Source organism: Colossoma macropomum, unplaced genomic scaffold (assembly GCF_904425465.1).
Source record: "Colossoma macropomum unplaced genomic scaffold, Colossoma_macropomum, whole genome shotgun sequence".
NCBI classification, from domain to species: domain Eukaryota; kingdom Metazoa; phylum Chordata; class Actinopteri; order Characiformes; family Serrasalmidae; genus Colossoma; species Colossoma macropomum.
In genome coordinates, this window is record NW_023495878.1 from 444,251 (window position 1) to 468,186 (window position 23,936).

The 23,936-nt window shown below is 37.0% G+C and overlaps 1 protein-coding gene across 1 annotated transcript; it reads left to right on the plus strand.

Annotated features, from left to right (window-relative positions):
* Positions 1 to 1,648: 1,648 nt before the first annotated feature.
* Positions 1,649 to 11,093, plus strand: LOC118803224 (N(4)-(beta-N-acetylglucosaminyl)-L-asparaginase-like). The gene is made up of 9 exons (XM_036563753.1): positions 1,649 to 1,923; positions 2,432 to 2,585; positions 3,664 to 3,776; positions 4,900 to 5,012; positions 6,834 to 6,948; positions 7,563 to 7,638; positions 9,878 to 9,985; positions 10,565 to 10,698; positions 10,870 to 11,093. Exons 1-9 carry the CDS (start codon positions 1,818 to 1,820, stop codon positions 10,959 to 10,961), a joined length of 1,011 nt encoding a protein of 336 aa, XP_036419646.1. The 5' UTR covers positions 1,649 to 1,817; the 3' UTR covers positions 10,962 to 11,093.
* The last annotated feature ends 12,843 nt before the right edge of the window (positions 11,094 to 23,936 follow it).

The window sequence follows — 23,936 nt, forward strand, 5'->3', positions numbered from 1 at the left end:
ACCAGTGCATAATTATACAGCACTTATAATACATATTAAATATTATAACCACATTATAAATGTTTACAATGCCATCATTGGGTGCTTCAAGTGATTGATATTTTATGTTATTCTTTATTATAAATAAGATACTATAAGCATAATTTCTGTAATGTGAGGTGATTTCCAACTAATTATAAAAGCACAGACACATTATTGCAATTTAAAAACTTTAAGTTTAATATCTTAATTTCTCAAAATTCTAAAAAATTTTTTTTTTTTTGTGGAACGATTTCCTCAATGGTGCCAAATATCAACCTTAAAAGTCTGCCATGCTCTGTCTAAATGCTGTGTGTTTGCTCTTGTATGAGGATGAATAAAGTGCCTTTGATGGCATACTGTGTGATGGTTGTATAGCCTTCTTCTCTTAGAGCTCTCCTTTAGGCTTTCCACTCATCTGTCACAATGCTTGTGCCTCTCTGAACATGACAGAGTATGGTGGGGATAAGGCTGTTTCTAGAGCAGTCTCCAACAATCTTGAGTATTCGTTTTCTGGCAGAACTTCTAGGATACCAAACACCCAATTTTTGGATCTCCGCCATGCAGGTCCAATTCTGCATCTATTGTACTATGAAAAAAATACAAAATTGCAACAACTTGTTCATATTGTTCATATGGCATGCATTATAAAATTACACAGAACATTATGAAATGTATATGAAGAAAACATATACATTCAAGTAACAGTGAACACTTCATCAAATATTTCATCCCGAACTGTATTTCCGAAAAAGATATTGGAGGACCCTATTTGACCTAGTTGTAAAGTAAAATATTAAACCTTTTTAAATAAAGTCTGTTGAAAGAATGCATAGTTTTGTTTCTGGCACTTTACCTCATTTATTTGCAATTGTCTAATATAAGTGTTAATAGTGTCCACCCATGTAGAATCTTCTGCAATGTCATGTATATAATGTCTAATTTTATGTTTACTCTTTCAGAAAAAAAGTACAAAACACTGTCACTGGGGCAGTATCCTTCCTGTCACTGGGGTGGTGCCCTCAGGGGCAAATCTCTATACCTTTAGTCAGGGAAAATAATTGTACCATAATCCATTGAAACTATATTTTCTAAGTTGTACTGGCTCCATACACCCCGTCTCGGGTCCAGGCTTTTTATTTTATTGTTCTGTTTAAGAGAAGGTACAAATATGTACTTTTGACCTGGGAAAACTTATTTAAGGTACACAATTGGACCTTAAAACCACTGCTGTACCTTTGAGGGTACATTTACATTGTTTGTACCTTGATGAATGAAAATTTACCTGCACAGAACCTTTATTTCTAACAGTGTATATATGAATGCATTATTTGCAATAATATGTAGAATTATGTAGGAACCTTTTAAAGTGATATCATTAATGTTGAAGATATTTTCCTGCCAATGTCATGAGTGACACAAACAGCATTAAAACATGTGACACCAGGAGAGATTGATTGAAGTTTTTATAGTGAGAAATGACTCATATTTAGTCTTAATAATCTATTAGTGTTGATAGTTTTTCTATATGACTAAAGATGACTGTTTGTGTAACATTTTGTGGGCTGCTGCAGCAGCCTCTGCTGGCCGCCATATAAACTCTTCTTTGTGTTGAAGTCATATGACTGAAAGAAAAACGCCTGATGGAGTGATGGGGCAGAAACAGTAGATGAATAAATGACAGATTTGGCAAAGCACTGCCCTTTGTGAGCATTCTGACAGGCATAAAAGGCCTGGACCTCATCAGTAAAGTTGCAGAGAGTCCACAGCGGGAGAAGAGAAGCCTTTAAATCATCGCTATGATCCGATCTGCTTTATTTGTCCTCTGTTTGCTGCTGCCAGTTTGTTCAGCTTCTCTGCCGCTCGTGATCAGCACCTGGGACTTCGAGGAGGCCACTGCTGAAGGTTAGAGATAAACACAGGTGTGCAGAGTAGCCTAAACCTACACTGCAGTAGAAATAGTTACTGCAGTAAAAGTACCTTTTCAAAGTACAAAAGTACATAAGTACTAAGTAATCTATAGAACTTTTTTATAACTTAATCCATCAATATTTGTACAGGAACTGCTTTAAAATGTTTTTAATCTGGCTTTTATTTTAGACTAGGACGATCCAAAAAGTGAAGAGTAGAACCTAACTTCAGTTCATGTTTAGCCTACTGTCTGTTTGGATTGTTGTTTGGATGTAGCTCATGGCATTTTGTCTTTTCTAATGTTTTATGATCTTCTAGAGTAAAGCACGATTTAAAATAAAATGCCTAAATGAAGTGCTGTATAAATCAAGTTTATAGTTAGATGAAGAATATTACAGCAAAGAATGAAGTGGCCAGTGAGTGAAAGTATAAGGTATTTATACCCCCCCGCGCCACCATCTCCCACATCACTGTGTGTGTGTGTATTTCTGTTTTTGTTCAGCATGGAAAGCTCTCCAGGATGGTAAGTCAGCACTGGATGCAGCACAGGAGGGATGTGCTCGCTGTGAGGAGGATCAGTGTCATGGCAGCGTTGGGTTTGGGGGGAGTCCAGATGAAAAAGGGGAAACCACGCTGGACGCCATGATCATGAATGGGTAAAAAACACATTTAACACGTTTATTAACAGATACAATGCATCAGCAAAAAAGTACTGCAATGGCTTCAAAAGGTTTATTTATTTTGGCTACCTGCCAATCCTTCAGGCCAGAAGTCGTCAAATATGGACCTTGAATCCAGATACTCGGATTCTGAATTTTGTAAATGAAGTTTGTAAATGATCATTTCATTTATTAAAGAGAAAAGAGGTACCCAACACCAACTGGCAGTGTGTGAATAGGTAAGGGCCCCCTTCATTACTCAGTTGACCTATGAACCAAATTTAGTTGAAAATTGGGATCAATTAAACTAGACACACTCAGGCTTGATTACTGTAAGCCCTGCTGAATCTAAACATCACTTAATAATCAGACAGGAGTACACTGTGCCACGATCAAAAGAAATTCCAGAAGAGATGAGAGAGAGAGTTATAGAGAGAGAGAGTTAGAGAAATATATCAATCTGGAAAGGGTTACAAAGGCCATTTCTGAAGCTCTGGGACTCCAGTGAGCCACCGTGAGTGGTGAATTTTCTTAGAAGTGGCCGGCCTACAAAAATTCACAGCAACGACTCATCTGGAAGTCACAAAACTCAGACAAGTACAGGTTCATGATTCCACCATTAGAAAGATATTGGGCAAAAACAGTATCTTTGGGAGAACTGCAAAGCAAAAAGTGGTTAGGCTTGTCGCACATTTGCCCAGAAACACCTTGATGACCCCAAGCCTTTTGGAATAATGGTGCTAGGACTGATGAGGAGTGCAAAACTAGAGGAAATCAGGAGGGAGCAAATACGTTTTCATGGCGCTGCTGCTTTAGAATTGTTTAAATCACAGTTTTTAATGACTAGGTTAGTGAAACTGAAAGTCATTGTACGACTGTAGTACATTTCCCTCTCACTGTACCTGAGTTAATGCAAACTGAGGTTCAGTCATCATCTGCTAATACCATGAAAAACATCGCTGACATTTTCACTCTGCAGCATCAGAGCATGAAGGTGCACACCTCAGTTCGATCACATGCAAAAGTTGGTCACTTCAGTTAAAAGCTTGGTCTCTCCATTTCCTTTGTCGCTCAGGAACACAATGGAGGTGGGGGCAGTAGCAAATCTACACAGAGTGAAAAAGGCTGTGGATGTGGCTCGGGCGGTGATGGACTACACTGACCACACCCTCTTAGTTGGAGAGTCAGGTAAGTTCAGCTTCTCCTTTCCAACTCCAGAGTGTAGTGTTTAAAGTAGCTGAATTCACTCATTTGAAGTGTTGTATAACCTCCACAGAAAGTTTAAGTCTTACTGTATCTATACTGTAAAATTCCATATCTATCTATCTGTAACAGTCTTTCTGCCTGTATCAGTTCCTTGTCTTCTAAATTTGAACAACTGCCATCAAAAGATTGGTACATGATGGTCCATTCAGTGCTCATTTATAGAGTAGTGCAAAAGTGTTTACTGCCCATTGGGAACTGATGGACCACTGCACCATGTAGCTTCCTTTCAACTCCTCTGATGGGTTACTTTCCTCTTGGACAAGTAACAGGAGAGTGAATAGTTTCTCCTCCTCATTCAGGAGCCAAAATGATATGAGCTTTTTCACTCACAGCTGGGATCTCCGTAATTCAGTTTCAGCTAATTGTTGGAGATGCAGCTTCACACATTCCGTTTCATGTTTGTCAAAAATTGTAGGTGGTGGGACACAGCTGATCAGTCAGCTTAGCTGTCACCATCCTAACACCATAGGCAACAGTCGAGTGAGTTCATGTTGCTGGAAAAGTTCACAAAAATTGAACAGGGGGTAAAAAAAATCTAGCGTTGCATTTTCACCATCTGAAAAATAAAAAAAACATCGGCTATACACATGTTCGAATTAATTTGCATAAATAAATCATGTTAGGTGCTTAATGACCTGAAATTGGGTGGGGCTTATAATATGGACATAGCTGTGCTCAAATGACAAACTGAATCTGTTGCTTGCTTTACACATTACAGTTTATTGGTTTATAAAAGGGGAGGTTCTGGTCTTAAAAATTGGTTGGTTAAACCAGCTGTAAAATACATGATATGCATACGTATGACTGCACATGTCAAGAGATTTGTCATTCTTTCATACACTCATTTTGTTAAAGTTTTGTTTAAAAGTTTGTTAAAGCCTTTACTTTTAAAAATTACAAAGTTGTGAATCTATTGGTGTATATAGTATATTTGTGTTCCACATCATACCTAACGCCACTTAACTGTGGGAACATCACTAGCAGATGGCATGGAGTGAATTACTGCTTTATTAAACTGCTCTGACTTTTCTGTATCTTCATGCAGCTTCCATGTTTGCTCACGACATGGGCTTCGACTCTGAACACTTGTCCAATAACAGGTCGAGGGACATTTTCTCCAAGTGGCTAAATAATATGTGCCAGCCCAACTTCAGAAAGGTCAGCTTGTCCACTCACACCTTAAACTAGATCATCATTTTCAGCAGGCTAATTATTTGCCATTTTGGTGTAGGTCGAAATCCCACCCTGTTTTTAAAGCATCTCTGCTTTTACGTTCATTGAGTGAGAAAGCTGCCTTTTTTGTTTTTAATTGTAAAACTACAAACCCCATTTCCTGAAAAGTTGGGACATTTTGTAAAATGCAATACAAACAAGAATCTATGATGTGTTAATTCTTTTAAACCAAGATTTAACCAACAAAAGTATAAAAAGACGATTTCCAGTGTTTTCACTGACAAACTTAATTGTAATTTGGAAATGTAGTCAAATTTAGAATTTTATGCCTGACTAAAAAAGTTGGGACAGAGGCATGTTTACCACTGTGTTACATGACTTTTCCTTCTAATTACACTTTTTAATCATTTGGGAACTGAGGATACTAATTGTTGTAGTTTTGCAAGTGGAATTTTTGCCCATTCTTGCTTGATACAAGACTTCAGCTGCTCAACAGTCTGTGGTCACTGTTGTGTGATTCTCCTCTTTATAATGTGCCATATATTTTCAATAGAAGATGGATCTGGACTACAGGCAGGCCAATCAAGCACACACACTCTCAGCCAAAACATTAAAACTCATTCAGTTATTCTTTTGTCAGGTAATAAAGGTTCAAGAGAATTAGCCAATCGCAGGTTCTTGTTTTTATTGCATTTTACAAAATGTCCTCTTTTTTTTTTTCCAGAAATGGGGTTTGGACATATATTGGGCTAACAAGCAAACACTTTTCTCAAAGTGGACAATTTTCTACCCTCATCCAAAAAAAAAGTTGTGGATTGTTTTATGGACAAATGTTTCCTATTCCAGCATATAGGACTGTTTAATGAATTTGTTTATGGACTAATGTTTGCTATTCTAGTGTATAGAAGCATTTATTGAAGTTGTTTATTGACTATTACATCCCTTTTTGAGTATTGGAAGGATCAATGAAGTTGTTTAAGGGACTATTATCTCCAATTCTAGCATATAGGATCACTCATTAACGTTGTTTATGGATTAATATTTCCTATTCCAATTCTAGGAAAAACAGAAAGGTCGTAATGTAGGTCTGAACAGGTTAAGGTATTTGGATGGGCTTCTAACGTGGGCATAAAGTCCTTGACAAGTTCATTGCACTTAGCTCAGAGATTCGATAAAAGTAATGTTACCAGGGCAAAGGCCTTTCGCCCTGCTTTTGGACAGTGTTATGATTAGCGCAACAGACTTTTAGCACTTTTCCTCCCTGTGTTTATAACAGAGACAAAACTATTAGATATATGTGTCAGCCTCATTAAATTTCCTCATGTGGACTTTTGGTTTTGGAAGCATTTCAATTTAATCTCAGCCATAAGAAACGTTTACAATGAACCGACACTACCATGAATAACTGATCAACATCTTTAGGAAGAATACAGTGGTTGATCCAAGCATGCTTTTAGAATTGGTGCTATCAAAGCTATGTGAAGAAGGGAGGTGGGATTTGAAGTATGTTTTGCTTTTTTATATTTACTTTCAGACGTTCACACCCCAGAATCTTAAGCCGTCTGGGTAGTTGTTTAACCTAATCCAATCACAGTCTATGTTCTTGGCTTTCAGACACTTTCAGACACTAATAAGAAAACATTACAAGACGTCTATGTTAGAGATTTAAGAGTTGGAAATACTGAAGCAGCAAGATTTTATGACCTTTTCTATGCTGGTGTCAAAGTTGCATGAGAACTTTTTCATAATTACTAGGATTAAATCAGGATTTCAGATTTGATTTTCTTCTCCTTCCTGTTCCTTCAGAATGTTGTTCCAGATGCTTCCACGTCATGTGGACCGTATAAGCCCAAAACTAAGCTGCAGCAGGGCCCAAGGCAAAAACGTGGACCAACTGACTTTCGCATGCATGATACTATCGGTAATGTTCATGGGACAAGATTAGATTTATTGCAGAATAAAAGTAGATTATATAAAACACACGAACATATGCTGAGTTCATTAGGTCCATCCATTGTCCAGTTTATTGGAAACACCTACTATGCAGGTGCACTTTGTGCACTCAGTGGAAAGGGACCACCCTGGGACCACTGCCTTTTTTTCTTTATTGTTTGGGTGATGGACTATTATGCATGACAATAACACTATTAGTCCACCACCCAAACAATATCTAGGGCTGTCCCGAGTACCATTTTATATAAATCATTGAATATTCAGGTCCAGCCATAACAGTATCCAGACAAGAGTTCTGTTGTCAGAAACTATAGCATGGCTAACACAAGCTGTTCACTGAGCTACATGGAAGGGGTGTCTAAAGAGGTATAATGGATAACTAGTACCATAATGGTGCAAAGGTTGTTCCATGGCGCTGATTCAGCTCTAAAAACCCTAACTGCACTACTTAAGTGGCCTTTTCAGAGATTGATTCTGCTGATTTTTATATGTATAATTAATTATTATGATCTGTGTAGGGACAGGAGCTCTGAAGTTCTGATATTTGACTGCATGGGTAAAGTTGATAATTGTCTTGTTCAGGAATTATTGTGATTGGAAATGATGGTCAGGTGGCTGCCGCAGCCTCAACCAATGGAGCAACCCATAAAGTGCCTGGGTGAGCAAGACCAACCTAAAAGAACACAACTCGTTAAACAAAACATTTTTCGAAAATTAATTAAGACAGAATTAACTAGAGATGCACACTGATATCAAAATCATACTGATATCGGCAGATGATTTATTTTATTCATAATACATTGTATTTATTATACTGCATTTGTAATTGATAAATAAATGTTATATTTCTCTGTAATGTTGATCTAGGTGGATCTAACATAAATGTCTGTATTTTGGCATCCCTAAATTTAACTACATATATCTGGGGCTGTGCCCGGTGATGTTTAATGCAGAGTTTTTCAACCTGTGGGTTGCGGACCACCAGTGGGCCATGAAGCACCCTTTAGTGGTCCAGGGGTTGCACTCAAGAGGGAGGTAGTAATTCATAGTGGGCTGATATTGTCACTGTAAGTCAGTGGGAAAAAGATTAACTTAATAATTAAAAATATATAATATTTTAACAGTATAAACAATATAAATATTAATAGAGATGTACAAATCTAGTAGTGGGCTAATTAAACGTCATCAGTCTGAGACAACGCAGCCACAGGTGCGCAATGCAGACAGCTAGCCAGAGATGAATAAGTTTTTGAGGGCGCTTTATTTGGTTTGGAATTGTTACACATTTTTCTTTAGTTCGGTCTGTTTTGACACGTGTGAACACTCCACACATATTCGGGTCTGCAGCACACAGCTGAATCAGTCCGGCAAAAACCGGGTCTCGGTCCGCTTCACACCCTGGTTCAGTTCACTGCTGATGGGAACGCGCTCTGTGATCGAACAAGGGAATTCATCAGTAGGACTGGCTTTCCTTCTCTTCTAGAGGCACGTTGACACTACACAGTCAGCAAAATGACTGTTTTAATGACTGAGTCTTTACAGATTCTCAGCACAAGCTGCTGTTGAAAACGATACGCATGCTGGCGAAGATATGCGTTTGATTTTAGCTCATGGATCATAGCGGAGCGTTTTTTGGTTGAGCATCAGTGACCTGAGTGGTTAAACAAAAACTGATAAAGGAATGACAAAGAACCAGATATCACGTGAGATTTACCATTATTGTTGATTGTGACAACACTAATCCAAAAGCTTGGTGAGTGTAGTGTGGTTTTAAATAAAGCACAAAATCCTTAAAACCAAAGAGACATCTCAAGAGCAAACAATTGCTCTTTTGAGAAGCCAGTGGAGTATTTTCAGTGAAAACACGATGAACTGCTGCTCCAAATAACAGTCCACATTTACATACACCTCATACATTCTTATTTTTTTCTTCTTCCCCTTTTTAACATCACTATAATCATGCATTTTGTACCATGTTTTATGTTTTTTAACATACCTGCAAATTTTGCTCACCTACTGACAACTAAAATGATCAATTATGATCTTTTTCGGCCCTAATTCTCAGGTTTTCGGTGTCAGCATCTAAGAAAAGAAAACTAAAGTTGCATTAAAAAAAACGTTTTCCTGTGGGCCACTATGCTTTGTGGTTATACACAGGTGGGCCTTGGGGTGGAAAAAGTTGAGAACACCTGGTTTAATGGATTTACCATGGTAACAGCCCCCAGTGATGGTAAAAACTCATTTACTGTTAAAAATAGTTGTGCATTTATTTATTTAGTTTGTGTAAACCACAGCAATATTCCCACACATGAACATAATTTTTAAGCACTAACTGATGGGATACCATATGTTAATCCCAAATTTTTGTATCAACACAGATGAGATTGTTCTGTAAACAGGGCTGTTGAGCTGCACTGGTTAAACACATTCTGTGCTGCAGACAGATTTCCTACCTGTACAAAAAGAGTTTCTTTGGGACTGTGTACATTTCAGGATCCCCAGACCAATACGTTGAAAACCATGAGTAAAATCATGTCTCGGCTCTCGTTCATCAGACATAACAGGTCATTTCAACAGCCTCAAGAGAAACAGCTTCAGAGAAGAAGGCAAAGGGGCTCAGCAAAGTGGCCACAAACTCTCAGACAGTAAAGTTTGTGTGACATTCACAATTAAATTAAGTACTGTACACTTCTGTACAGATTTGCTGCCAATAATATACTACAACCACAACTTTTACTGACCTGTCTTAGGAATCTTCAGGGACATAAAGCAAAGAAAAAAAATAAAAAGGTGATGGATGACATGATTAACTCTGTGGTGAAAGCTGTTTACTGTGCTAGCTGAGTTCACTTATTTGCAGGCAGAGCTGCTGTAAGGTGTGCATGTTCTCTCTACAGGCGTGTGGGGGATTGTGCAGTGCCTGGTGCGGGGGCATATGCAGATAGCACAGCAGGTGGCGCTGCAGCAACCGGTCAAGGAGACATTATGATGCGTTTCCTCCCCAGGTAACCACTACATTAAAGTGATAACTTAGTGAAAAATCTAATTCACTTAATTTTGCCCCCCATTATCCCCAGTGGTATCAGCTGGGACTTGTTGTATGAGCTAACAAGTAATGGAGGCTTTTTAACCAATTGTTGTCATGCACTAACAAACTTGCCTCAAACCATCACTTTTTCCAAGAGATTACACAAAAACTCAACTAAAAGATTAAATACCAGTCTCCACTCTATGTAAAGACTGTCCAAACGTATCCAGACAGCTCTTCTAAGGAATAATTTCAGCAAATTGCTGCCAAAGCTTGTACAAATTAATAGAATGGGAAGCTCTGGAGCAGCTTAAGGTCACAAAAGCTTCAGGTGACCATGCCTAATGCCAAGCATGGGAAAGAGGGTTATAAAGCCCCCCAGCATTGGGCTGTGTGGAGCTGCGTTGTCTGGATGGGATGAGTTGTAATAACCAAGAAGGCTTCCTAGAAGAGTAGAGGCTGTTACTGCAACAAAAGAGGACAAACTCTCTATTAATACCCTCAATTTCAGAAGAAACACTGTGTTTTTCAAAAGCTGCTGCATTACTGTTTGTAGTTATTTAGCTGTGGAGCTGATGAGGAACGGGACTGACCCCTTTGCTGCCTGTCAGAAAGCCATCGATAAGATAAGGGGGCATCACCCAAAGTTCTCTGGGGCACTCATCTGTGCCAACAAAGCTGGGAGATATGGTGAGTTACAATGCTTTTGTAGTGTTTAAAGGGGCAGAGCTATTATGCTGTTTACTTTATAATCATTTACTTATCATTTATTGAAATTGTTGAGGTTGTTAAAGCAGTTTGCTTGTGGTTTTCATGGCACAGCTATGAAAATAATCCAAAATATTTCTTTATTTCTTTAAGGTGCTGCTTGCAACCACATTTCGAAGTTCTCCTATATGGTGTACAATTCAACGACTCACAAACCTCTCCTGGAGACGGTGCCCTGCAGTTGATCCCAGTCACACAATACAACTGCATCAGAGAAAATATGATTATGAGTAATAATTGGGTTATGCCTATGTAAAGCTGTTGGGTAATCTACCACATGTTTGAAATAAAAATTTTGAAATGTATGAAATAAAAAACATTCATAATTTTTTTATACAGTGTGCCCTAAAAACTAAAAAGAGAAGACCACACATTGAACTTCAAAAAGTAAAATAGATTGTAAAATTTAACAAGAAAAATGTTTTTCAGAATTACAGGAACATGAAAAAGTAAAAGTAAACATACACAAGAAAGGATAAAAATAGAGAAAATAGTCTCAACAGGTTAACAGGTTCTTCCTGACCTAAGGCAGACTTCTTCAAAGCTGTTATACATTTATGCAAGTTATATGTAAAATAGACAGTCTACATATGCAATTCATCGTTATAAATCAAAACTATTATAATGCAGATTGGATGGGCTCAAAACAAAAATGAGCACAGTGTCATTGATGAGATTCAGTCAACAAAGATAGCATTCATCTTAATGATGCCAGCAAGAGGCACTATATCAGGCCGAAGGCCTTGATGCTTCCCAAACAGTCACCTTTCACCCAGTTATCTGATGGAAATACACAGTTTCTGTACCAAGTCCTGTACCACACCCTGTAAAACATAATAATTGCACTAACAATGTTTATTTAGTTTACTAATTTTTTTAAATTACTAAAACAGATCTAGTAACACATACTATTTCTTGTATAATCCTTATTTACTAAAGTAAATCTATTGAGATTAGTTAATTTGGATAAATCCTACAGACTAAAGAGCCTTGTGATCAAGAAGCTTCAAAGTATCCCCAGCTGTTTCATTTTTTAACTGATTTTTCTAATTTATAAATATAATTCTGTTTGTAAAATATTATTTTTCTGTCATAGCGTACTCTCATGTTAAAGGTGACATTTGGATGCATTTTACATGTTTTTGTTATTCTCGCCATGATAGTGTTTGTGTTCAGGTTTATTAGTTCAGCCTGGAGCCATGAACACTAACAGAATGGCAAATATGCATTAAGCTATTACAAGTCCTCAGAAAAGGATGATTCTAGTCTTATTTTTATTTTATTTGTTTACTATACAAAACAGTCATATAACAGAGTTGTTTTGATTGATGCTAATATATTGTAAAAAGAAGATTATTTGATTCAAGTTAACCTAACTAATTCAAGAGTAGGCAGGACTTGAAAAAGTAGAGTACTGCCAACTCAGTGGAAACCAGTTTAGCTCTGGGTAAACAGCACATATGAAGTATTGAAGTGAGAGTTCAGATAAACATCAAATTCAAGCATATTTTATCTTGTTGTATAGACTTAATGGAATAAAATGTTTATTATCATTTAGTGGAATTATCACTATTGGAAGCAGCTAACAAACCTCTTCACAAACACCTCATACATATGGCAAAAATGTAATACCACAATCATTCAAGAAGTTTTTGCATCATACGCAATATGCCACAGTATATATTTTTTCTGAAATCTGATTATTAGGCACAAAGTGGTGCCAAAGTAGTGTGCTGTGCTAAATCCAATGAAGCAGGACTAATTATGCTCTTTTTGTAATCACACTTGCAGTTGGGAAGTGTTTTTAAGTACTGACAATATCCACAATATTGTGAAATAATTTTTCACGATGATAATAAATAGTCATATTGCCCAGCACTGCCTCCAACAACCTTGTTTTAATGCCACCGAGAACCTGCTTAAACAAGAGAAAATAATCATGCTCATGTTTCTTGTCAGAAGCTTGCTAATTTGGTTTGGTAAAATCTCTCTTTTACAGTCTATAAAGACTCTTGTTAAGCTGGATAAAGCTTTACTGTGTTATGGTTGTGTACCACCATTATTCTGCTGAGGTATAGGAAATCTTCTTTTAGTTTAAAGAAATCTGACATTCAATAGCGTCAGTCAGTCAGGCCCTGGTTCATAAGGCTGCAGCACAGCTTTATCAGTTTAACAAGTTTTAAAAATAATAACTATAAATTACTGCCTTATGCTGCTACAGAATGTTCTGAAGCTATCCAAAATTTCAAGACTGATTCATGACATGAGCTACACATTAAATAAGAGCCCAGATTTTACAACAGATGGCGCACTTTGTGACATTTAAATCATAAAAACTTTTGGATTTCAGATAAGTCAGGTAGCGTGAACATAACTTCAGAGTTTGACCAGAATTCTTTGAGAATACTGACCACTGAATGTAAATGTAAACACTTTTTACCCTAAGGAATGTGGGGTATCTCCTCCAGCAAGCTGTCCTACTTCTGTTTTTCTTTTTCTCTTTCTGGTCTTGCTGGGAGATCCAGGTGAGCTTTGGTACAGCAGTCCATGTGCTGAATCTCTAGAAAGTGCATGAGAGGGGGTGGCAGTAGAGTGTTTATGAGATTTGCAGTTCAGTTTAAGCAGGGGTATCCAGTTTGGGTCCTGTAGGGCTCAAGTCCAGCACAGTTTAGAAAAACACCTATTAAATCTGGTAACCAGGACTGCAACAATTAGTCAACAAAGTCTGTTCCAGATTACAGAAAAAATCAACGTTTTCCTAACTCAAAAGCACATTATAACGCTATATGATGTTCATTTGATTCTGATTCTATAGGACGTGTATGGGAGCGAGATGGCTTCTATTGTTTCATTGAAAACTTGTTCTAAAATGCTCTATAATGTTCATCCAGAGATGCTATTATACATCGGGATATATATTTGGAGATTTTTCGCTGTTATATTTCTGAATTAGGTTGAATTTTCTATGTGTATTGTCTGAGGACTGTCTCTCTTTGATGAACCCAATTTGATCTGTGCTCATGAGAGTGGATATCACTGATTCCAGTCTGATTGATAAAGCTTTACTTATGATTTTAATATCTGAATTGATCAGTGAAATGGGACGGTACCTGGAGCAATCTGTAGGTTTTTTATTTGGTTTTAAGTGTGATAAGAGCAGTATTCATATGATAAGGTATGGATGCATTTTCAAACATTTCTGAGATTAGTTTAAAAAAAATGGTGAAATAAGAGGCCAGAATTGTTTGTAAAAGTCTGCTGGGTAGCCATCAGGTCCTGGTGATTTATGATTAGGCATTAGAAAGGAGGCTTTGGTTGTTTTTTCAGAGGAAAGACATCTGTCTGTTGATAATCTGCTAGAAAGGTAATACTGGGGTGTGATCAGATATAATAATACAATGGTAACACTTAACATTAAGGGTACATGACCTGTCAGTAATTAAGGCATTTACTAATGAATAACTAATCAGAAAGTAATGAGTCGTTAATCAGGAACAAATGAATAAGTCATATATTAACAACCACAAGACTAAATTACTAACGCATGTTCTAATGAATGAAGATGAAGGTAATGAAGGCTTTATTCAGTGCCTGAAATTATTAGGAATTCATGTGTTGATTAATGTTGTCACAAGATCCCCCTCAGACACAGTGCTCTGGAATATCAAAGTCAACTGTGTTTTTTATAGCTCCATCCTCTCATCATCTTGTCCTTCTTCTTCATCATGTTGTGTAAGCAGCCCTTGTATTTGCCTGTTTCTATCTGTCAGGTCTTCAGTTTATTCTTTTTGATTTCTTATGTTAGTTAGTTGTTTGTTTCTACCCACCTAGTGACTGTTTAATAAAATTAAAAGCTTACAATGACATTGTTCTGCAACTAGTCCTCATTTGTGACAGTTGCCATAGTTTTAATTCATCTTTCATGTTAATAATATGACATGTTTAACTCCTGTATTGATACACAGTGCCTCATGAGGGAATAGTCTATCCTACAGTTACCACTGAACTCAGAAATGAGTTAATTATTGGAGTGTCTTTCTCCTGGGGTCATAAGAATTATTAATTGTATGCACATTTTTGTGCTTCCCCACATCTAGTACACCTGATTGCACTCAACTGCTAATTTACAAGCTCCTGTTGTGCTGGTTGAGGTGTGTCAGAGTGAGAAAAATACAAAACATGATGAATTCATAATGTTTGTGCCCCTGAAAGTGGTGAGCGAATCACACTTTATTACTGATTATATACTAATTCGTCATGATGAGTTCATAATGTTTGTGCCGCCTAAAGTAAAGCGATGAACCAGTCACACTTTATTACTGATTAAAAGCTAATAAGGGGTTAATCATTTTACTTACCAAAACGACTGTCATTCTTTTGCCCTCTCAAGAACAGTGATGAAGGATAAGTACAATATGGCTCATATAAAAACATGACATTGACGAAATTCACAGGAATAAAAAAGCATATTTTATTATCATCTTATGACATCTTATGATACAAAGAACTAGAGCACAATGAATCTGTCACTGTAACACGGAAAATGAAGAGAAACCCATACATACTGGTTCTGTAGTTCCACAAAGATCTGTAAAACGGACAGAACTGCTAGATAATTAGAGTCACAAAGATATTCATACTGCAGCGGTGTTTCCACATAACTCACACAAGCTGAAGATCGAGTCTGTGACTCAGCCTTACTGAAAAACTCAGAACGGAAGACAAAAGAAAAGGGAGAATACGGCGCTTGGCTAAGCGCAGTTAGCGCCCTCTCGCTGCCTCGGCTCAGTCTGTTTACTACCAGAGCCGTACAGAGAGAGAGTTGCGTCAACTCCGTTCACTCCAATGGACCATTTTTTTTTACAGCAATGGCGGATCGTGGAGCCTCTCAATAGTTCCCGGAAGTTGCAGCAGAATAGACCGGTTGTGATGCACTTTAAAAGGGTAAAACAAATAAAGAATCACTTTGTATATAATAAGCACATCTGAATCAAATTAACATGTATATCAAAGTATGTCAGTGGATTGTCCCCGACTAAATTAGTAGATTTAAGAAACATTAACAGATAACAGATTAGGTTAGGGTACTGAGTAAAGTTATCAGCACATAATGTCAACCATAAACAGCCTAGTAATGGTAAAATCCCTGCTCTTAATGTAATTTCATCCACTGTTGTTGAATCTTAGAAAAGTCTTCTAAACATGATTTTTCACGGAGTGGGTGGGAGTTCAATATTAGTTAAATATAACACTGGGGCAGAGCTTGTAGAGTGGAGGTGGAGGAGATAAAATGAGAATATCATTATCCGTTTTGGAGTACGAGCTAATGCAGGTTACACAATAAAAAGAAAGAGCTGTTTTCGTGATACGTCACTATTGATGTGGATTTAGAGCGCATATTGGAGACTTTAAAGAGTAAACAAATATAAGACTTATGGATTGAGTGTTTGCAGGCTTTGTGATTCTGTTGACTATTATCTGTACATTATGTTGCAGTTTAGTTGATTTTGGATTAATGGCAAGAACCACGGGAGGATTCAACTCAGCCTAGAGACTCCCTACAATAAGACAGCGCCCCCACCCTGCACCCTGAGTCTCAACTCCCTGGGTCTTGCAATTCTTTACCTGTTCCTTATTTTTAATAAATAAAACATTAAGCTTTCCAGTGGTGTGGCTTTTGTTTGTGAAACGTATGCAATGTCACGTTGTTGTTGTAATCTTTAGTGATGGTCAGTAATTTAGTAATTGCTCCTGCTGACTTGAGCCAGCAGTTTTTTCTTCTCTCCGTGTCGGTGGAGAAACCAAACATTTTCACTCCTTTCTCCGAGCGATTGAAGCATCTCCATGCAGCAGAGCAAACCATGGTGGGGACTATATGCAAGGACAACATGGAGAAAAGGGCACAGACAAACTGCCTGCCATGCTATTCATGTTTGAGTTAGTTATAGCTTTATTTAATTAATCCATTGCAGTAAATACGTGCATAGTAAAAAGGCAAGATACATAAAATATGTTTATATGTGTACAAACAAATATAAATAGCTGTGTTTATTATGTCCTGTCTGAATGTGAGGTATTTTAATGTACGCTTTTTAATACAGATTTTTTCATATGCAAGCCAAACAAATTTCTTTGGCTCCTTCTTCTTCTGTCCTTTAGAAAAGTCATAGAGTTTACAGTAGTCATCAAGTCATTAAAATTATTTAGGCCTTGGGATTACTGAAACAACCATTAATTAAAGATGTATTTATGTTAATTATATTTATGTTGAAATAATCTGATCTCAATTTTGAAACATTTCTTCCCTTCCCCTCCCTCTAAATATATCAATAAACATTAGGATATGACTGATCTTAACTACCATACAAGTTTAAGAACATAATATCTATAATACTGAAAAGTCAAAGCAATGAAACAACGAAAACACACTTTGAAACCATGTTCACATTAACCTAACATGTCAAAAAGGCAGGTAACGACAGCTGTTTAATCCTCAAATAGTAGCGAATTTGATTTTTAAATATATCATATTGTTGTAACTACACACACATGTTGGTTTTCTATATAAACATTGTAAATCAGTGCATTTATTGACGTTAAGGTACCAAAAGACACAGTTCTGTCGCTTTGTGTTTATTGGTTTAAATTGCCTGCAAAGAACTTCCTGGAACTATCTGAAGTCTACGTGAATCACATGACCATCAAGCCCTGTGAAGCACTGCCACTGCGCACACATAGCCCTTCACAATAAGAGTCCCTGTCAAAGGAGGAATAACAAATGAACCAAGCAGCATAAAATTAACGCGATTTTACCCAGACAGAATAGACTGACGCCACATATTACTGCTACAATCACACGACGCTCGTGAGAAACACAAACACCTTACTATTAAAACCAAAAAGGTTTATTGCAAATAAGTAAGCACCAAACCAAATATTTAAGCTACTTTACAACGAATTTAGAAATAATAGGGCCTGCAAATCTGTTCTGTTTCACCACAGATAACAGCTGCATGTTTTACACCTTAGTCTGAAAAGAGGTGAGGCACGAAAATAGATTTTTTTATTATTTCAATTATTTTCATCCGCTTCTCTTAAAGGTTTTACTAGAGATATTCACTCAAGACTCTACCTACATAGGTAATCATAAATTGCATGACTAGAATGAAACTAACAGAGCTTCTGGCAGTTCACCAATGTGTACTAACATTCTTTTTGTATGCTTAATTAAGACATGAATTCCTAATAAATTCAGGCACTGAATAAAGCCTTTATTACCTTCATCTTCATTCATCAGTACATGTGTTAGTAATTTAGTCTTATGGTTGTTAATATATGACTTATTCATTTGTTCCTGATTAATGACTCATTACTTTCTGATTAGTTATTCATTAGTAAATGCCTTAAATACTGACAGGTCATGTACCCTTAATATGAAGTGTTACTATTAATATCTGAATGAATTATTCTATGTGTGATAGAATTGTTAGACAAAAAGTAGTCTATGCAGGAGTATGACTTGTGGTGAGGGGAGTAATATGAATATTCTTTACTTCTGGGGTTCTGCAACCTCCAGATATCCACCAGTCCATAATCTGACATGTACTGTTTAAGCAAAGTTGTTGAATAATTCTATGTGTTACTTCGTGCTAAAGAAGAACGATCTATGTATGGGTTCAGAACTTTATTGAAATTATAAAGTATAAAAAATCAGTCAGAAAATTTAGATATTTCTGAGAAGAGTGAATGAAAGAAAGCAGTAGAATCTGTGTTTGGTCCATAAATATTTACTAATGTTAATTTATCTTTCCCAATAGTGCCATTAATAATAATGTAACGGTCCTCTGGGTCAGTCAGTATAGTTATTTGTGAATGGTATGTTCTTCCTGATTAAGATGGAAGCCCCATGTTTTTTTTTAATTATATGTAGAGTGATGAGCCTGGCCAATCCATTTAACCATTAATTTCCGAGTCTCTGCCTCTGTTTATATGAATAAAACATATGTCAGATTTTAAAGTGTTGAGATGGTTTAGCACTTTTTTTCTTTTGACAGGGGAGCTGATTCCTCTTATATTCCAAGAGGTTATTTTCAAGGATAATGCCATGATTGTAGAATAACCATATAACATTGATCTGGCATGCTATAACAATACATATAGATGGGGAAATTATATTTACAACAAACAACAGAGAGAGGACAGACAAGTACAAAGACTACGCTCAGAAACAAACATAAAAACAAAGTAGGCTGGGCATGAATGCCTGTGTGTATGTGTGTGAGCATGCGCGAGTGTTTTAGGTCAAAGCCAAGCTGTGTCTGATGTGTCTGAAGTTTGCTTCTGTAGTTTTGTACCTTTCATCATTTCAGACTCATCATTGAAGATTCATCATTGAAATGACTAGGCTACAAGGCTGACAAATCGTCCGCTCGGAATTGTAAGGTTCTATATGACATTTTTGTCAAAACTGAGTTATTCACATATTCTTATTCTGTGACGACTGCATTACATTATGTGAGGTGTTTTTTTTTTTTTAGTTTTATGCACTTTTGGACTTTTTATCTAGAAAACAAAAGGTTCTATCTGCAAAGCCAAACTCTAACTTAGTTCTATAAGATTCTATCTGTGAGCCAAACAGCACTTCGAATACCCACAAGAGGACCAATCAGGATCTGCTTCTTTGTCAGGTCGGCTCACTGCTCAGTGACTGTGGGAAAAGGAGCACAGGAGTCAAATATTATAAAATGTCACACAATGTGAAGTTTAAGAGAAATTTCAAGATGGAGGATTTCATTGATGACTTATGAAGGACAACAGTACAAATGACAGGCAAGTTAAGTCTTTTTAATTATTTTAGATCTTGCTGAGAAGTTCAGGTCACTGAATTTCACTTTCTGATAATGCAAACACTGTGCTACAACAGAAATTTAATCTTTTAAAACAAATTATGAGTAACCTTAAAGCACTGCTTACATCAAACGGAGTGTCTGTCGGTTTATGTTCCAGCAGGTGATCTTAGATCTGCAGATACTGACCTTCTGCAAACACCTTCTGTAAAATACAGAAAACATGGAGAGACTCATTCAGTTATTCTGCTTCTAAACTGTGGAATTCAATTCACCTTTTATTAGACAGTCAAACTCAGTGCTCACTTTTAAAAAGTGTCATTTTCTTATGATTCTAAGTCAATCCTGATGATTTCTTACTTCAAAGTAATTGCTGGAAATTAAATTTTAAAATTCAAATTATAAGGCAAAGTGTCCCCAAGCTTTTGATTTTGTTGTGATGTTCTTTCTCTCTGCCGCTGATCCTGTGTCAGAGTAGCTCCTCACTGAAGCGTCTGTACACTGTTAGGTGCACAGATGCTCCAGCTATGGTCAGTGCAGTGGAACGAATACTTTATGTCGCCTTGGAAACAATAACAGGATGACTGAAGATTCTGCGGAGGTCGAAATCAGGTGAGACACGCTCTTACATTTTTAAATACATTTAAATGACTCTTACAGGTGTAACAACTGATACGTTGAGGTTTAATACGATTTGCTATTTTGAGGTTAAGATTTGATCCGATTTCCAGTATTTTATGTGTTAATCACACAAAACTCTAGTTAAAGGGGATTAAAAAAATCATGCATAATTTAGCGTTTGACATGTGAACAGTCATTCAGGGTGGCCTTTTGTGAATCAGGACTCCATCAGATCAACCTATCAGTGATCATCTTCTCTGGACTCACACCTGTTCCTCATTACATACCTTGTTAGTTTCAACTATATGTAACTGCAGCCCAGAGAACCGGAGTGGGCGTAATGAATAAGCGGAGAGACTGTCAATCATTTCTTGCATCAGCCAATCATATAACAGAGAAGAACTGTCAATCAAAACTTGCATTGGCCAATCATAAGTGTGAATTAACAGTCTCTCATTTTATGCACCAGCCAATGGTTTGACGGAAAGTGCAAAAAGGCATTACATACTGTTCAGGCACACGGAAATGGGAAGATAGTTAAAGCTTTGATATATGTATGTATATATCTTGATGTAAATCTTTTGATCTTGCCACAGACAGAGAGTCAGGAGACCCTTAAACGCTTAAAAATTATGTTCATGTGTGGGAATATTGCTGTGGTTTACACAAACTAAATAAATAAATGCACAATTATTTTTTAACAGTAAATGAGTTTTTACCATCACTGGGGGCTGTTACCATGGTAAATCCATTAAACATCACCGGGCACAGCCCCAGATATATGTAGTTAAATTTAGGGATGCCAAAATACAGACATTTATGTTAGATCCACCTAGATCAACATTACAGAGAAATATAACATTTATTTATCGATTACAAATGCAGTATAATAAATACAATGTATTATGAATAAAATAAATCATCTGCTGATATCAGTATGATTTTCATGTCAGTGTGCATCTCTAGTTAATTCTGTCTTAATTAATTTTCGAAAAATGTTTTGTTTAACGAGTTGTGTTCTTTTAGGTTGGTCTTGCTCACCCAGGCACTTTATGGGTTGCTCCATTGGTTGAGGCTGCGGCAGCCACCTGACCATCATTTCCAATCACAATAATTCCTGAATTCCACTGAGTGCACAAAGTGCTCCTGCATAGAAGGTGTTTCCGATAAACTGGACAATGGATGGACCTAATGAACTCAGCATATGTTCGTGTGTCTTATATAATCTACTCTTATTCTGCAATAAATCTAATCTTGTCCCATGAACAATACCAATAGTATCATGCATGCGAAAGTCATTTGGTCCACGTTTTTGCCTTGGGCCCTGCTGCAGCTTAGTTTTGGGCTTATACGGTCCACATGACGTGGAAGCATCTGGAACAACATTCTGAAGGAAAAGGAAGGAGAGGAAAATCAAATCTGAAATCCTGATTTAATCCCAGTAATTATGAAAAAAGTTCTTATGCAACTTTGACACCAGCATAGAAAAGGTCATAAAACCTTGCTGCTTCAGTATTTCCAACTCTTAAATCTCTAACATAGTCATCTTGTAATGTTTTCTTATTAGCGTCTGAAAGTGTCTGAAAGCCAAGAACATAGACTGTGATTGGATTAGGTTAAACAACTACCCAGACGGCTTAAGATTCTGGGGTGTGAACATCTGAAAGTAAATATAAAAAACCAAAACATACTTCAAATCCCACCTCCCTTCTTCACATAGCTTTGATAGCACCAACTCTAAAAGCATGCTTGGATCAACCACTGTATTCTTCCTAAAGATGTTGATCAGTTATTCATGGTAGTGTTGGTTCATTGTAAACGTTTCTTATGGCTGAGATTAAATTGAAATGCTTCCAAAACCAAAAGTCCACATGAGGAAATTTAATGAGGCTGACACATATATCTAATAGTTTTGTCTCTGTTCTAAACACAGGGAGGAAAAGTGCTAAAAGTCTGTTGCGCTAATCATAACACTGTCCAAAAGCAGGGCGAAAGGCCTTTGCCCTGGTAACATTACTTTTATCGAATCTCTGAGCTAAGTGCAAAGGACTTTATGCCCACGTTAGAAGCCCATCCAAATACCTTAACCCGTTCAGACCTACATTACGACCTTTCTGTTTTTCCTAGAATTGGAATAGGAAATATTAATCCATAAACAATGTTAATGAGTGATCCTATATGCTAGAATTGGAGATAATAGTCCCTTAAACAACTTCATTGATCCTTCCAATACTCAAAAAGGGATGTAATAGTCAATAAACAACTTCAATAAATGCTTCTATACACTAGAATAGCAAACATTAGTCCATAAACAAATTCATTAAACAGTCCTATATGCTGGAATAGGAAACATTTGTCCATAAAACAATCCACAACTGGATGAGGGTAGAAAATTGTCCACTTTAAGAAAAGTGTTTGCTTGTTAGCCCAATATATGTCCAAACCCCATTTCTGGAAAAAAAAAAAGAGGACATTTTGTAAAATGCAATAAAAACAAGAACCTGCGATTGGCTAATTCTCTTGAATGGCCTGCCTGTAGTCCAGATCCATCTTCTATTGAAAATATATGGCACATTAAAAAGAGGAGAATCACACAACAGTGACCACAGACTGTTGAGCAGCTGAAGTCTTGTATCAAGCAAGAATGGGCAAAAATTCCACTTGCAAAACTACAATAATTAGTATCCTCAGTTCCCAAATGATTAAAAAGTGTAATTACAAGGAAAAGTCATGTAACACAGTGGTAAACATGCCTCTGTCCCAACTTTTTTAGTCAGGCATAAAATTCTAAATTTGACTATATTTCAAAATTACGATTAAGTTTGTCAGTGAAAACATTGGAAATCTTCTCTGTATACTTTTGTCAGTTAAATCTTTTTGATTTTTGTGAACTTTTTCCAGCAACGTGAACTCACTCAACTGTTGCCTGTGGTGTAAGGATGGTGACAGCTAAGCTGACTGATCAGCTGTGTCCCACCACCTACAATTTTTGACAAACATCAAACGGAATGTGTGAAGCTGCATCTCCTACAATTAGCTGAAACTGAATTACGGAGATCCCAGCTGTGAGTGAAAAAGCTCATATCATTTTGGCTCCTGAATGAGGAGGAGAAACTATTCACTCTCCTGTTACTTGTCCAAGAGGAAAGTAACCCATCAGAGGAGTTGAAAGGAAGCTACATGGTGCAGTGGTCCATCAGTTCCCAATGGGCAGTAAACACTTTTGCACTACTCTATAAATGAGCACTGAATGGACCATCATGTACCAATCTTTTGATGGCAGTTGTTCAAATTTAGAAGACAAGGAACTGATACAGGCAGAAAGACTGTTACAGATAGACAGATATGGAATTTTACAATAAAGATACAGTAAGACATAAACTTTCTGTGGCGGTTATACAACACTTCAAATGAGTGAATTCAGCTACTTTAAAGTCACCAATTGCTCACACAGCTTGTATAATCTCCACAGAAAAGCAGACCAATAAAAAAATGCTCTGGAGCAGCTACACATGAGGCCAAGGTCACCATGCCTAATGCCAAGCATGGGCTAGAGGGGCACAAAACCCTCCAGCATCGGGCTGTAGAGCAGTGTTCTCTGGAGTGACGGAGGGCCATCCAGTACCTTTGGGATGAGTTAGAGTGACCAAGAACTAATCATTAAACATCAGCCTGACCTCACTAATGCTCAAC